Source organism: Ursus arctos, unplaced genomic scaffold (genome assembly GCF_023065955.2).
Source record: "Ursus arctos isolate Adak ecotype North America unplaced genomic scaffold, UrsArc2.0 scaffold_1, whole genome shotgun sequence".
In the NCBI taxonomy this organism is placed as follows: domain Eukaryota; kingdom Metazoa; phylum Chordata; class Mammalia; order Carnivora; family Ursidae; genus Ursus; species Ursus arctos.
The window spans coordinates 48,441,538-48,456,184 of record NW_026622763.1 but is presented as its reverse complement, the minus strand read 5'-3'; the positions used below and the strand labels follow the sequence as shown (position 1 = coordinate 48,456,184).

The 14,647-nt window shown below is 39.0% G+C and overlaps 1 protein-coding gene across 2 annotated transcripts in view; it reads left to right on the top strand.

Moving 5' to 3' along the window:
- Window positions 1–14,647, top strand: part of STK39 (serine/threonine kinase 39) — a 440,397-nt gene that overhangs the window by 63,815 nt on the left and 361,935 nt on the right. For both annotated transcript variants that reach the window (XM_026492623.4, XM_026492622.4), the window contains exon 3: window positions 8,554–8,649. In XM_026492623.4, the coding sequence (XP_026348408.1) occupies window positions 8,568–8,649 (82 nt within the window). In that variant the 5' untranslated portion in view covers window positions 8,554–8,567. The remainder of the gene's footprint in view (window positions 1–8,553; window positions 8,650–14,647) is intronic.

Here is a 14,647-nt window from a genome sequence, read left to right as displayed (position 1 = left end):
TCATGAGGGAAAGTGGCCCAATCACTTAGTGGTAAGGAAGGGGGAGAACTTGTGAGTTGCTAAGCATTCCCCTGGACTTTGAGGAAGCAGCTTGTAGAATGTTCAAGGGAATGTATGCATGATCCTTTGTCTGAGACTAAGAAGGAATTTGAATAGAGATGCTGTACAAGGCAAAATGCTGTCAAAGTAATCAGAAATTATCTCAAGGGGCGCCTGGGTGGCACAGCAGTTGGGCGTCTGCCTTTGGCTCAGGGCGTGATCCCGACGTTATGGGATCGAGCCCCACATCGGGCTCCTCCGCTATGAGCCTGTTTCTTCCTCTCCCACTCCCCCTGCTTGTGTTCCCTTTCTCGCTGGCTGTCTCTCTCTCTGTCGAATAAATAAATAAAATAAAATCTTTAAAAAAAATAAAAAATTAAAAAATTTAAAAAAAGAAATTATCTCAAATAGAAAGAAAATGGGGAAGCAGGGGCGCCTGGGTGGCTCAGTTAAGTGTCCCACTCTTGGTTTCAGCTCAGGTCATGATCTCAGGGTTGTGAGATCAAGCCCCATGTTGGGCTCTGTGCTGAGCATAGAGCCTGCTTAAGATTTTCTCCCTAAAAAAAAAAAAAAAAAAAAATTGCCCTTTTATTTTCTTAAAGAAATAAATAATTTTTCTGCTATCCTTGTTTTTCTCTAAGACAATGTTAACAATAACAGATTTTACTCAAACTATTTTAAGATGTTTTAGTACGGATGAATTTCTTCATTGGAATATACATGTAGTCAGGGAGACCACTCCCTAACCATTGCCAACAATAATCCTTACCACACACAAACACTAACTCCATAGGCACAGTCAAGCAAGTGCCACAAGGAAGAGAGATATTTGATCCCCTTTATTAAAGAGCCCTAAGACAGAAATAGTGAGCTGTGGAGGCATCACCACCTATTGTCAACTCATCGTAGGCAGTTTCAGTGGGCAAGACCCTCACTATGTTTTATTAAAGAATCGCCTTATGGAAACTTGGCAAAATCATTATATGGTCTCTCTCATTTTTGCAACATCTAAATTTTTATCTTCTGGAAAGGGGCTTACAAATCTTACCGTGACCTACTTTAGACCATAGTTAACATCATAAATTGCTAATCCTATTTGTTTCTCACAAGAAACAAAATCATAATCATATTAATTGCATAATAATTCCTCTAGACTATTGTTTGAAGAATTAAATATAATTGTCTTATGACATCAGTCCCTCCTGATATTTTTATGCACAAGACAGAACTTACACACAGTAATGGTGCATGGATTGGATTTGTCAGTATTTAAATACTCATCGTAATAGAGAATTGTTTAATGGATAGATGGCAATGTTAAAAGAAGCTTCCAGTAGTATCTCAAAGGAATCTCTCTTATTAAAGAATTGTTTAACAATGACTAAAATGAAGACATGGAAATCATAAATAATTATAACAAACAAGCAAAATAAAGCTGGTGGGAATAGATGATATACCAGATAACAGAATCAAAATATTATAATGCCTAAAGTGATTGATAAAGTGGGTTGTGATAAATAACAACTGAGAAAAGAAATGTAAATTGCTATATTGAGACTAAAAAAGGTCAGTTTTTTTTCAAATCCAGATCATGGGTAAAATACCTTAAGAGCAGATCTTAAGAAAAACATTGGGTGTTTACATTTCTTAAAGTGTCACCATGAACCAGATTAAAGAGGTTAATAAATTTCGAGACAGGGGGTACATTTTAAAGCTGCATTGGTAGAATAATGATGAACACACCTAGGGCAGTACTTCTCTCAATTGTGCTTTGTCCTGAATATAACTCAACAGGTATTGTATTTAATTCTTGGTACCACATTTCAACATTGACAAGCATTTGGAGTAAGGCAAGTAGGATTGCAAGGAACTAATTTTAGTTTCTTTTTCTATGCCCAGAACCACTTTTTACAAAAAAAAAGGATCAATCCCTCCCTCATTCCATCTGATCCTAGTGAGATTATCTGTCACTGTACCCTCCCTAGTCTTCTATCCAGAGTGCTTCAGTCCAGGGACTAAGTGATTTAGGTGTTTGAAGGTCAAGAATTTTACATCTTTGTTATGATAGGCTGTGAGATGTGGGCTTGGGGCAGCCAGCTGCCAACTTTCTAGCCGTAAGGAGTCTGTTGCCAGAAGAAGAGAGTGAGGTCAGTATGCCAAAAGAAACAGATAATGGTGTGCTGGAGACAGCTCACACTGGCTTGTGAGAGCCAACTGTTAACGTTTTCATGAAATTTGTGAGCCAGTCATTAACGGTAGTCATCATTTAAAAATAAATGATATGAACTTACCATTGAGTAAAAACAATACATAGTATTGTATACAAAGGGAATACATATCTAAAACAAATCATTTCCTAATTGTTTTACTACGTTTTGTTATTATTTATGCTCTCAGGGTTATTTGTGGCTTTTGTTTCCTAAATGATGGAAATACTACATAATGGTGTGTTACTACATGTTTCCTCCCAATTCTGTAGTCAATGACATTTATATCAGTAGGTTGAAGTCAGCCATGGTGGGAATATTTACACCATAGAAATTGACAAACACTACAAATCGAGGCTTAATTTATTATTTTGTTGATTTTCTAGACCAGAGGTTAGCAAACATTTTCTGTATAGAGGAAAATTGTAAACATTTCAGGCTTTGCAGACCGTATCATCTGTCAGAATTACTTAGGACAATTCAGTGCAAAAGCAGTTATAGACAATACATAAACAAATGTGGCTGTGCTCCAATAAAACTTTATTTAAAAAAACAAGCAATGGGGCACCTGAGTGGCTCAGTCGGTTAAACAGCTGCGTTTGGCTCAGGTCATGATTCCAGGATCCTGGAATGGAGCCCTGAGTCCAGGCTCTCGCTGCTCAGTAAGGAATCTGCTTCTGCATCTCCCTCTCCCTCTGCCCCTCCTCCTTCTTATGCTCTCTGTCATGCTCTCTCTCTCTATCAAATAAGTGAATAAAATCTTTGAAAAATAATAATAAATAATATAAATAAACAAACAAGCAGCAGGCCAGTTTAAGACCATAGGGCATAGTTTGCTAATTCTGTCTCTAGATTTAACAAAGTTACAGAGAAAACGTTATGCTGATTAAACATAAAACTATGTCATGTCTGAAGATGTTATAAATAGCACAAAGAAATGAGGAAATATTATTCTGGTATTCAATAACTATAATATGATTCAGCAAAGAAGTCACTCATTGCAAAAAGAGTGAAGTTCCCACATATCTATTTATTGTTTCACTTTCATATTTTTTGTCTGGATTAGCTGGTTTGAGCTGCCAAACAAAATACCGTAGGCCGGGTGGCTTAAACAACAGAAATTTATTTCTCCTGGTTCTGGAGGCTGGGAAGCCCCAGATCAATGTGCTGGCAACATAGGTTTTATTCTGAGGCCTCTTCTCTTGGTTTCTAGGCAGCCTCCATCTTGCTATGTGCTCACACAGTCCCTTCTTTGTTCACACGTGGGAAAAGAGAGATATCTCTGTCTTATTTTTCTCATAAAGCCACCAATCCTATAGGATTAGCACCCACTCCTATGACCTCTTTTAACCTTAATTACCTCCTTATAGACCCAATCTCCAAATGCAGTCACGTTAGTGGTTAGGGGTTTGTCTTAATCTGTTCAGGCTGTTAAAACAAAATAGCTTAGACTGCTGACTTCAACAACAGACATTTTTTTTTCTCGGAGTTCTGGAAGCTGGAAGTCTGAGATGGAAGTGCCAGCATAATGAGGGCCCCCTTCCTGGCTTGCAGATGGCAACCTTCCCATTGTGTCCTCACAGTCAGTCCATAACAGGCTTCGACACATGTATTTGTGGAGGACGCAATTTAGTTTACAGCATTATCTTTCCTGTAATTGAAAGTATCAACTAACATTCAGGTCAGAAGCATATGCATCCTTAAAAACAACCACATTTGGCTACAGGTGCAAAAGTTTGGCAAAAATCAACAAAGCATTCTATAAGAAAAAATTAGCTGTATGAAATTTATGTAAAGGGAATTATATACTTTATTGTTATTTGTAAGGTCTTTGTATTAATAAAATTTACAATAAGCTTATGTATGTACGTACATAATTTTGTTTTTCTTCCAAAATTTAGTTGCTAAAACATCTATCCACCCACCACTAGGTAAAGACAAGTAGAAATGAAAGATTGGAGGAGAATCTGAGGGAGTATTGAAGCCCCTGGATCCAGCAGTGTTTATAACCACCAGCTCTACCCTTGCACTTTCTAGCTACGTGAACCAGTAAATTCCTTTTATTGTGGTTGCTTCAAGCTAATTTTAATTGGATTTCTGTCACTTCCCTTCAAGAATCCTGACTAATATTAAGTGTCATAGACAAGGTCAGGAAACTGATTTTTTTTTTTTTTAAGCCCTGAGGAAGAACTTTCTGAAGGTCTGAAGATATCGCCTTCCCTTTTAGGATCAAATCAGACTTTAAGTAGAAGGAAATAATGAGTCCTATTGTGAAACTCTGGATTTTGCATTGCTAGCTTTCTTGCTTCTCTCACTCTGCCCTCATGTGCCACTTTTATAACAAGATCCATTTCTGAGCCTCAATTCTCATTTTTTACCCAGTTCTGCAAATAGGTCTCTTCTGGTTCTTGCACCTGGAGTCAATACCTTTAGGACTGGCCCTGTCTTTTTCTTACCAGTCGCTGCACGGCCTAGTATCCTCTGTGCTCCCAGCCTGGTATGTAGCTTTGTGAAACTTGTTCCTTCCTGATTTCCCATAGCTGTGTCCTTGTGGGGACATGCTCTGCTGGCCCTCTCTGATGTGAACAGCTATGCCCAACAACCACCTCCATCTGTAATATGATCCACTGAATGCAGTGTTCTGTGTTCTACTTGCTACGCTAGACCCTTCCCAGAGTTTGCTGCCCAATGGCGCCCACCTAGCTCAAGTTTGGACATTTGCATGAATGCTTTTCAGCTTAAGACTTGGAGGTTCCTCTTGAATACCGAGGTGAAGAATAGCTCTACCGGTGAAAAATGAAGCTTTTAATAGCCTCTAAATTTATCATTTAAAAACAAATTAATTATAGGTAGTGAGTTGACATGTACATACGTGATTGTACAAAATAAGGACGAAGACACTTTCCACTTGCTTATTTGTAACTTTTCCTTCACTCATTCCCTCACTTCCACCTGTTCTTTTGAGATGTCAAAGCCACTAAAATCAAGGGTGGAGAGAGAAGCATTAATCTAAGAGTTCAGAGGGCGCCCGAGTGGCTCAGTCAGTTAAGTGTCTGACTTCAGCTCAGCTTAGGTTTTGGGATGGAGCCCTGCAGTGGGCTCAGCAGGGAGTCTGCTTCTCCTTCTTTTCTGCCCCTCCCCCTACTCTTACTCTCTCTCTTCCTCTCTTTCTCTCATAGAAATAAATAAAATCTTTTTCAAAAAATCTAAGAGCTCAAGGGGCACCTGGGTGGCACAGCGGTTAAGCGTCTGCCTTCGGCTTAGGGCGTGATCCCGGCGTTAAGGGATCGAGCCCCACATCAGGCTCCTCCGCTATGAACCTGTTTCTTTCTCTCCCACTCCCCCTGCTTGTGTTCCCTCTCTCGCTGGCTGTCTCTAACTCTGTCGAATAAATAAATAAAATCTTTAAAAAAAAATAAAAATAAAAATAAAAAATGTAAGAGCTCAAATAACAAGAACAGAAGGCTCAGTTCCCCGGTCCACGAGAGGAGAAGCATATGTATCTCTAGTCTTGTTTAGCACATTCCTTCGCACAGCAGGTGCAGACACAGCGTCTTAATACTGGGTCTGATTAAATTGCATTTTACTTTTTGCTTGAAAAAAATTAATGTAAACATATACATTATGTTCAGACAATTGTGTGTTGACCTCAGAAAGTCTGGACTGATGAATTCAAAACACTGAAAATAGAGGGAGGCACCTGGCTGGTTCAGCCCCTAGAGCATTGTGCCTCTTGATCTCAGGGTCGTAAGTTCAAGCCCCATGTTGGCAGTAGAAATTACTTTGAAGTAGGGTGATTTGCTTTGTTTCACTTGAGAGAAAGTCAGAGATGAAACAAAATGGGGCAAGTTAACAACCTTAACCTGTATGGAATTTTTTCAGATGCTATAGGGGAAAAAAATGGCTTTAATAAACAGATGTTGAAGGGGAAGGAGGGGAAATGCTCTTCAGCAGGTAAGACAGGATCCATTCAGGATCATGCATATAGTGATGTAATTATTACAATAGAGAATTTCTCTCTCAAATTGTACCAGGGCTTCCACCAGGGATTTCCTGTAGTAATGGGATCTGTCTTAGTTATTCCCTGGGGCAGCTGTGCTTAACCTTTTTTGCACTACAACTCACTTGATGGATGACACTTAAATATGTGACACTCCCACAGGCATGCCCAGATTTTAATGAATCAAGAACGATTTTCGTGAGTGCAGAAATAAAGCACTACAATTATTTGTAATGGCGGGGCTATTAAATGTAGATCAGTAATGGATAGGCAAGACTGCCCGTGATGCTTAATTCCTGATACGTTAGTGGTAATTCCACATCTTTTCCTCCCACTCAAGGAAGCGTTATGGATTTTAGATGATTGAGAGTTATGTTATTTGAGGGAGTAACCTCGAATTCACTCAAATGTATTTTTTTTTTTATTAAAATACTTGCCAACTTGAGAACCTTAGCTCCCATTGGTTACACATTACTGTTATGCACCGGAATCTGCGTGGTTGAGACTTAGAGCCTTGGGATTTCGGTTATCGAGTGACAAGAGGAAAGGGGGAAGGGAAAAGACCACAAGTCATTCTGATAGGAAACGGGAATGAGTAGGCGAGAGAAGAGGGGGCGAAATGGAAACAAAGAACTGGAAGAAGTTGTGGAATATAAGAGCACCAGATCTTCTGACTTGCTGCAATTTAGCAGATGTGGTTCAGAAACAGTGAAGCAAACTGCCCTTTATCCAGAGGATAAGGACAAACCTGGGTAGGGGTGAGAAAGTGACCTGGATTGGGGCCAGCATGTCCTAGAACTTTTCCTGAACACATTTCATAAAGTCAGGAGACAAGATACATTGGACAGCCAGTCAAAGTAACTAAAATGCTTTCCCAAAACCCACTGAGAAAAAGTTAGGATTCACCATTTTCGTATGAAATAATTTCACTCATGTTAAATGTTTACGTTTTTAAAAAATTCCCCTTTCAAAGCAGGACATCTAATTTGAAAGACTTTCGTATCACAACTTTAAAGCATAACATTTTTTTTTTAGAGAGAGAGAGAGAGAGAGAGCATCCTTGAGCAAAGGGGGGTGAGAGGAGCTGCGGGAAAGGGAGAGAGAGAATCCCAAGCAGGCTCCACACCCAGTGCGGAGCCCATCACTGGGCTCCAGGCAGGGCTTGATCTCACGACCCGAGCAGAAATCAAGAGTCTGCCACTTAACCAACTGAGCTGCCCAGGTGCCCCTAAGCATAGCATGATACTAAGAAATTTGGTAGGAATTTATCATCGGAACATATGTATGTATGTATCAGAATTCAGGCAGGAAAGAATTGGCACATTCAAAGGTATAACTGGTGAACTTTAATAAAGGGACTATTGACAGAAGTAGGATCAGGGTCAAGAGAAAAGATTATTTTTTTCTGAGGCACCCTAGGATGAGCAACACTGGGAAGCCACTGCCATCCCTAAGCCTGGAGGGGTCAGGGGAGGGGAACTGAGCAGAGCTGCAGAGCTGCGGGAGGGTGGTCACCTCACAGGAGTGTGGTGAGGGAGAGGAGGCAATGCCAGCCGGAACACAGCCAGGAAAGAAGGTGCACGGGGGTGGCAGAAGGGGCCCTTGATGTTTCCCATTGGCTGATCCCATCAGAAGCCAAAGGGAGAGGAAACAGGAGTGATGCAGTCCATGCAAGTCTGTCTCCATGGCACAGAACAGACAGGAGAACATAGAGAACAGATCCCCAGGGGCAAATGGAGAATGACCTGCACAGGGAGTTTCTTTCCATGCGGCCTCTGCCATCCTGCTGCCCGCTGGCCATCACTCCGTAAACTCACTGACAGTGTAGGTGGACAGGAAGAATCGGTAAACAAATTCTTTCTGGATTTTGCAGTGCTCTCTATTTTGATTTGGGGCAAATTCCTTTAACAAAGAAGGGAGTCACAATCAAAAAAAGGACAATGGGAGTTTCGAGGGGCAATCTCGGCAGTCTAAATCAAAATTGGGTGCCTTGTGCCTGAAGCACAAATATGCCTAGAATATAGTTTTTAATAGAAAACTGCAGACAAAAGGCTGTTGAGGTCAACAAATTGTTCTTAACTTTCCATTTTGCTTAATTGCATGAGGCCCCATAATCTGCAGGACCCAAGAAAGGCATGTCCTTACGGTTTGGAGAGTTTATTCATCAACTCGGAAGCGGCTTGGATGTAAAAATTGTCTTTGTTTAGGGAAGTTCAAAATGTCAAAAAATAACTCAGCTTGAAAGGAGAAAGCCTCAGCAGATTTCGATTCAGTCTAAAAACAAAATTGTTCAATTCTGTTGTCTAGGCAGTCGCGCAGGAATGTCACTTACATGCCAGGTGCAGGTTGTGCTTCTCCAAGACTTGTGGCTACTTGTTTCCTTCATGATGCCTGAAAAGCCAGGTAAGAGACACTGTACCCTTATTCTTACTGGCAAGTCCTAACTCTAATTTTGTTTATTACATCTCTGAAACAGTTTTATTATTATAAAGGTCATAATACCCTGTTAACAAGTTAAAAGCTCTAGCTGTTAAAAGTCATGGGCAAAAAAAAAAAGTTCTGTGTTCAAAAGTGGTTAGAAAATACTTGATTAAACAAATATAAATGGTTTTTGTCAGTACAGAATCTCTCATATCCTTCATGTTCCAGTGCGAATGATGACTTACATGAGGGCGTGGCTAATGGGTTCAGCCTTCCCAAACTTCCTTGACCACGGAACCCTTGTGTCACACATCATCTTGTAGACTAAAGTTTCAGGGAATAAATATTTGAAGCATGGCCCTAACAGCAGGTCTCCAAGCTCCTATTTCTCTTGTAACAATGTATCGATACTGGTAAGATGAGTGATGAGATTTTAGGTTTTTAAGAATGTGCACGGGCTGGTGGAAGCCTCTCTAAGTGTAGATTTGGGAGAATAAGGTTTATTTTCTATTTTACCACTCCCTGGCTGAGTAACATTGAACAAACCAACGTAATATTTGTGAGACTCAATTTCCTCATCTCAAAGAAAGGAGTAATTATTTTTATCTCACTAGGTCATTAAGAAATTTTCCCAAACAGCTTTTATGCTAGTTTCATAAAATATTAAATACATACCTACCATACAATGCAACCATTCTCCTCCCAGGTATTTATTCAACATAAAGGAAGGTAAGTGTCATATAGGAATGTTCATAGCAACTTTATTTGTAATAGCCAAAAAGTGAAACAACTCAAGTGTCCATGAACAGGCAAATAGATAAAGAAATTGTGGTAAATTCATAAAATGAAATACTACCCAGCAATGAAAAAGAGTGAACTAGTCACACATGCAAGAACATGAAAAATCTGAAAAAAAAATATGCCCAGTGAAATAAGTCAGACAAAAAGCATACATACTGTATGATTACATTCTATAAAATTCTAGAAAGTACAAACTAATCTATAGTGACAGAGAAAGGATCAATGATTGCCTGGGGACCCAGAGGGAGGGAGTAGCAGGGATTGGGAGGAAGGAGGATTTATTAGGACTGATGCATGAGTAAACTTTTGGGAATGATAGATATGTTCACTATATTTTTGCTGCAATATAGAATTCTGAGTTGACAGGTTTTTTTTCTTTCAGTACTTTAAAGATATTTCTCTACTGTCTTTCTTGCTCACCTCATCGCTGAGAAAATTGCATGGACTGGGGGCATATGAAACATATATCTTTTTCTTTAGTGCATAACATGCTTTTTTTCCCCTTCAACCTCTGTCTGTTTTAAAAGTTTTCCCCTTTATCACTGGTTTTGGGCAAGTTGACTATATGCCATCGTGTAGTTTTTTTCTTGTGCTTGCAGTTCATTGAACTTTTTAGAACTGTGGTTTATAGTTTTCATCAAATTGGGAAATGTTTTGGCCATGATTTCTTCAAATATTTCTTCTTTCCCACACTTCTCCTTTCTTTCAAGGACTCCAATTGTTATTAGGCCCCTTGAAATTGTGCACAGCTAACTCATGTTCATTTTTTAAAAACTCCTGTGTTGGGCTCTGTGCTTGGTGGGGAGTCTGCTTGAGATTCTCTCCTCTCTCCCCCGACCCCCCGCCACATGCTCTCTCTCTTTCTCTGAAACAAATAAATAAATCTTTAAAAAAAAAGATGTGAAGTCACTTGAAATAACTTTTCTTTTGATTGTTATGGCAGCTAAATAATATATATTTGATAAATTTGTTTATTTCAGCTTGTTTTTTATTTTTATTGATTAGTCTTTTTAAAATTTACTTTTACATTTAAATTATTTAAATGTAAATGTACTTATTTAAAATACATTTAAAATATTAAATGATTCCAAAGCAACAGTTTGCTGATAAATATTTAACAACTGGCTCCCTGAAATAAAAGCCCTAATTTTGCCAATTTCTATGGTATAAATGTTACCACTATGACTGATTTCAAGCTACCAATGTTACATCACTGAGGTACACGGTAGCACTCCATGTATTTCTACCATACAGATACAATAATCTCAGTGGAGTAAATAATAATAAAATGTAGTAAAATAATTAGAGATTGATCAGTTGTTAGTGTTTATTATCTTTATTTTAATATAATTTGTTTAATATTAAGTTCATACAATTTAATTTTTAATGATGGCTGCTTGATAGAATTCTTGCAAACTCAATAACTGGCTCTTGCTGGTTGGTGTGACCTGGCTCTAGCACACCTCTGTTCCAGAGTCAAAACCACATGACACAGGGTGCCTGCATGGCTTGCTTGACTGGGCGTCTGCCTTTGGCTCAGGTCATGATCCCAAGGTCCTCAGATCAAGTCCCACACTGGGCTCCCTGCTCAGCAGGCAGCCTCCTTCTCCCTCTGCCCCTTCTCCTGTCTCTCTCTCTATATATATATCAAATAAAAAATAAAATTTTTTAAATAAGAAAAAAACACTACATAACAAAGGATTCAGAAAAGGATTGCCTTCATACTTATTCTTTCTACCCAGTTTCCTCCTTTGCTGTATGGATAACCATTTTTATTAGATTTTGTCTCATCCTTTCATTGTTTATTTTTGAAAATAAAAGTAGAGTATTACATATTTTCTTACACAAAAGGTAGCACACACTAGACACTGTTCCGCTCCATGTTTAGCTTAGAATTTTTATTCCTGTTAAATTGCAGCTCCCCTAGGACAGGTAAAGAGGTGATACTTAAAACTGTTACCAATATCACACTGTGGTATTTCTTGAGAGATGAGAAGTGTCTGAGTAGGGCTGGAAGGTTACATTGAAAACAGGGGTGAAACCTGGAATCTGGGAGCTTCCTACACAAACGTCACGTGTTCACTCGGGATCAAAGCCGTGAAAAGCCCGGCTTGGCAAACACTGAGGTGGTGAGTCTGTGTGGAGGAACGCTCAAGTGCTGGCTGAGCTTCTGCCAGGCAAATCTGGCTATTTTTGTTGAACTCATCCTCCCTCCCTGTTATAAAAATTCTGGCCATCAGAGGAAGTAATTGGTGTTTTAATGTTTTAGTTGGATTTTTCAGCTGAGTCAAATGTAGTAGGGCTATACTTATCATCCTTGTGACCATCATTTTTACAATATTTACACATGTATACTGTAGGAGACTGAAATCTTTTATCAATATTCTGTTTCTGGTAACTTTCCACTGAGACAAAAATGACTGAGATCTTGGAAATCACATCATAATCACATGACTGCTTCCAAAGTCATGAGATCTTATACCTCATTGTTTCCTACAATGGTACATCCCATCTTGAATTCACTTATTAGATAATACCACTAGTAATTATTAGCACTTTCTAACACAATCGTATTTGCACGATGAAAGCCAGAGAGATTAAAAGACTTTTGGCATGATTTGTCGGCTGTTGTTGTGAACCAGAATGGGCTTTTTAATTCTCTGCGCTCTCTTACTATTTCTGGCTATTATCATGTTCGTCTGTAAGTTCTAGGGGAAGATATGCAGTGGTGTTTATGAAAAGAACAAATATGATCAGCTAGTAAAGTTAGACCGATACAGTGTTTTCAATGAATGTTTCCAGTAGCCAAGCTGAGGTTAAGGTTAGTGATCCCAGAGGACATAGAGCCTTTATGTGAAATCAACAGGGAAGAAATGAATTTAAGACATTGTCATTCAGTGCTGGGTCAGCACTTCTATCCTGTAGAGAGAAGTAGAAAAAAAGAGGCTGGAAGATGATTAGGGCAACCCTTATGTCCTCACATGGCATGCTGGCCTCTATAATGGATGAGCATTACCTGAGACTGAAGATAGAAAAGAGGGTGGAAAGGGATGCCCAGGTGGCTCAGTCTGTTAAGTGTCTGCCTTCGCTCAGGTTATGATCCCAGGGTCCTGGGATCAAGTTCCACATCAGGCTCCTTGCTCAGCAGGGAGCCTGCTTCTCACTCGGCTTGCTGCTCCCCCTACTTGTGCACTCTCTCCCTCTCTCTCTCTCTCTGACAAATAAAGAAATAAAATCTTAAAAAAAAAAAAAAAAAACAGAAAAAGAGGGTGGAAAGGAATTTATATACTTTCATTGAATGCTGCTTTATGAACCTGCGTTTGTAGGACCTCAAGACTTTTGGCCCCCTGTAATTATTGCTGTTCTTGTCTAACTGGTTGGTCATTAAAATTTGCTCCCTACTCTCCTTATGTTAGTAACAACATTTGAAAGAACGGGGCCAATCCCCAATTTGTCTCTCTCGCAGCTACTATTTTCCACAATATGCTTGTTCTGAGTTAGTCCAGTAATTCAAATGTAATGGATTGTGGTTATAATCTAGCACCAAAAATACCAAAGGCATAGTGTTTTGAGCCATGGAGTGGAATAAAGAGCTACCAGACTCCTTAAACTTTCATCACTGTATTATACACCCCAAGAGCAGAGATTCTGTATTAGAGATCCATAGCGTCCGAAAGGGACAACCAAAGAATTTAGTGTGCTGATTGAAGGCAGTGTGGCAAGCACTTCAGAACGAGTGTAATTCACATTAAAGAATTGGCATCATATGATCCAGCCTAAGACATTATTTCCTGTCCTGTCTTGTCTACTAATGCCTTAGACACATTGCTATGGGGATGATAATCTCTGCGTATTTCACAGCGCTCTGGTGATAATCAAAGAAAATGTTCACATAAGAGAAACTCTTTAAACTATAAAATATTAGAGCTATAGAAAGGCTATCATAAGCATTGTGATCAGAATTTGAAGCAAGGACCATAATTACAGTGAAAGGGTGAATCAGGAAAAATTCACCCACTAGCTCAAGGAGGCAATAAGGATGTTTCTCTGTCTTGGTCTGGACTCTAGGGAAAGAAGCTTCCCTTGAGAATTTGAACCATGGGTCTGTCATTACATTTGTTCCAAGAACACCCAAGCCGAGAAATAAGCATAAACTGAGGTGGGGATGGTAATTCTCCTCTGGCAGCTAACAGAAACAAATGCAAAACCCACTTGTTCTGGAAGATTAGGCTTTTATCCAGGCCTCTCAGTCAGGATTTCCTTCAGCACTTCTGTATTTGAAGGTAGTTCTTATGTTGCACATAAACTCTCAAGTTTAAATAGTCCCAACTCTTTCAACGAACTTTCATATGATAATTTCTGGAAACATCCCCAGCCATTTTCTTCTGTGTTCTCTCTAACATGTCCATGTTCCGTTTAAAATGTGCCCCCTTCCTTCAGTTCAGACATAAAGGCAAGACTCCAGAAATTGTCTAACATGTGTGAGATAAAATGGGACTGTTACGAAAATATAGTAAGAGGGTAATATAGTATCATATCAATATAATAATTTATTTAAATAGTGGCACTGTGATAAAACTTCTTTTGGGAGCACTCAGATACATAAAACAGTTAATAACAAACATAAAGGAACTAATCAATGGTAATACAATAAAAGTAGAGGATGTTAACAGTCCACTTATGTCAATGGACAGATCATCCAAACAGAAAATCAACAGGGAAACAGTGGCTTTGAATGACACACTGGACCAGATGGATCCAACAGCTATATTCAGAATATTCCATCCTAAAACAGCAGAATACACATCATTTCAAGCACACATGGAATATTCTCCAGAATAGATCACATATTAGGTCACAAAACAAGTCTCAACAAGTTCAAAAATATTAAAGTCATACCATGTATCTTTTCTGAGCAAATGCTATGAAACTAGAAATCAACCACGAGAAATAATCTGGAAAGACCTCAAATAAATGGGGGTTAAATAATATGGTACTAAGTAGTGAACGGGTGATACAAGAAATCATAGAAGAAATCAAAAGTACATGGAAACAAACAAAAATGAAAACACAAAGGTCCAAAAACTTTGAGATTCAGCAAAAGCGGTTCTAAGAGGGAAGTTTATAGTAATACCTCAAGAAACAAGAAAAATTACAAAAAAACCCAACCTAAACTTAT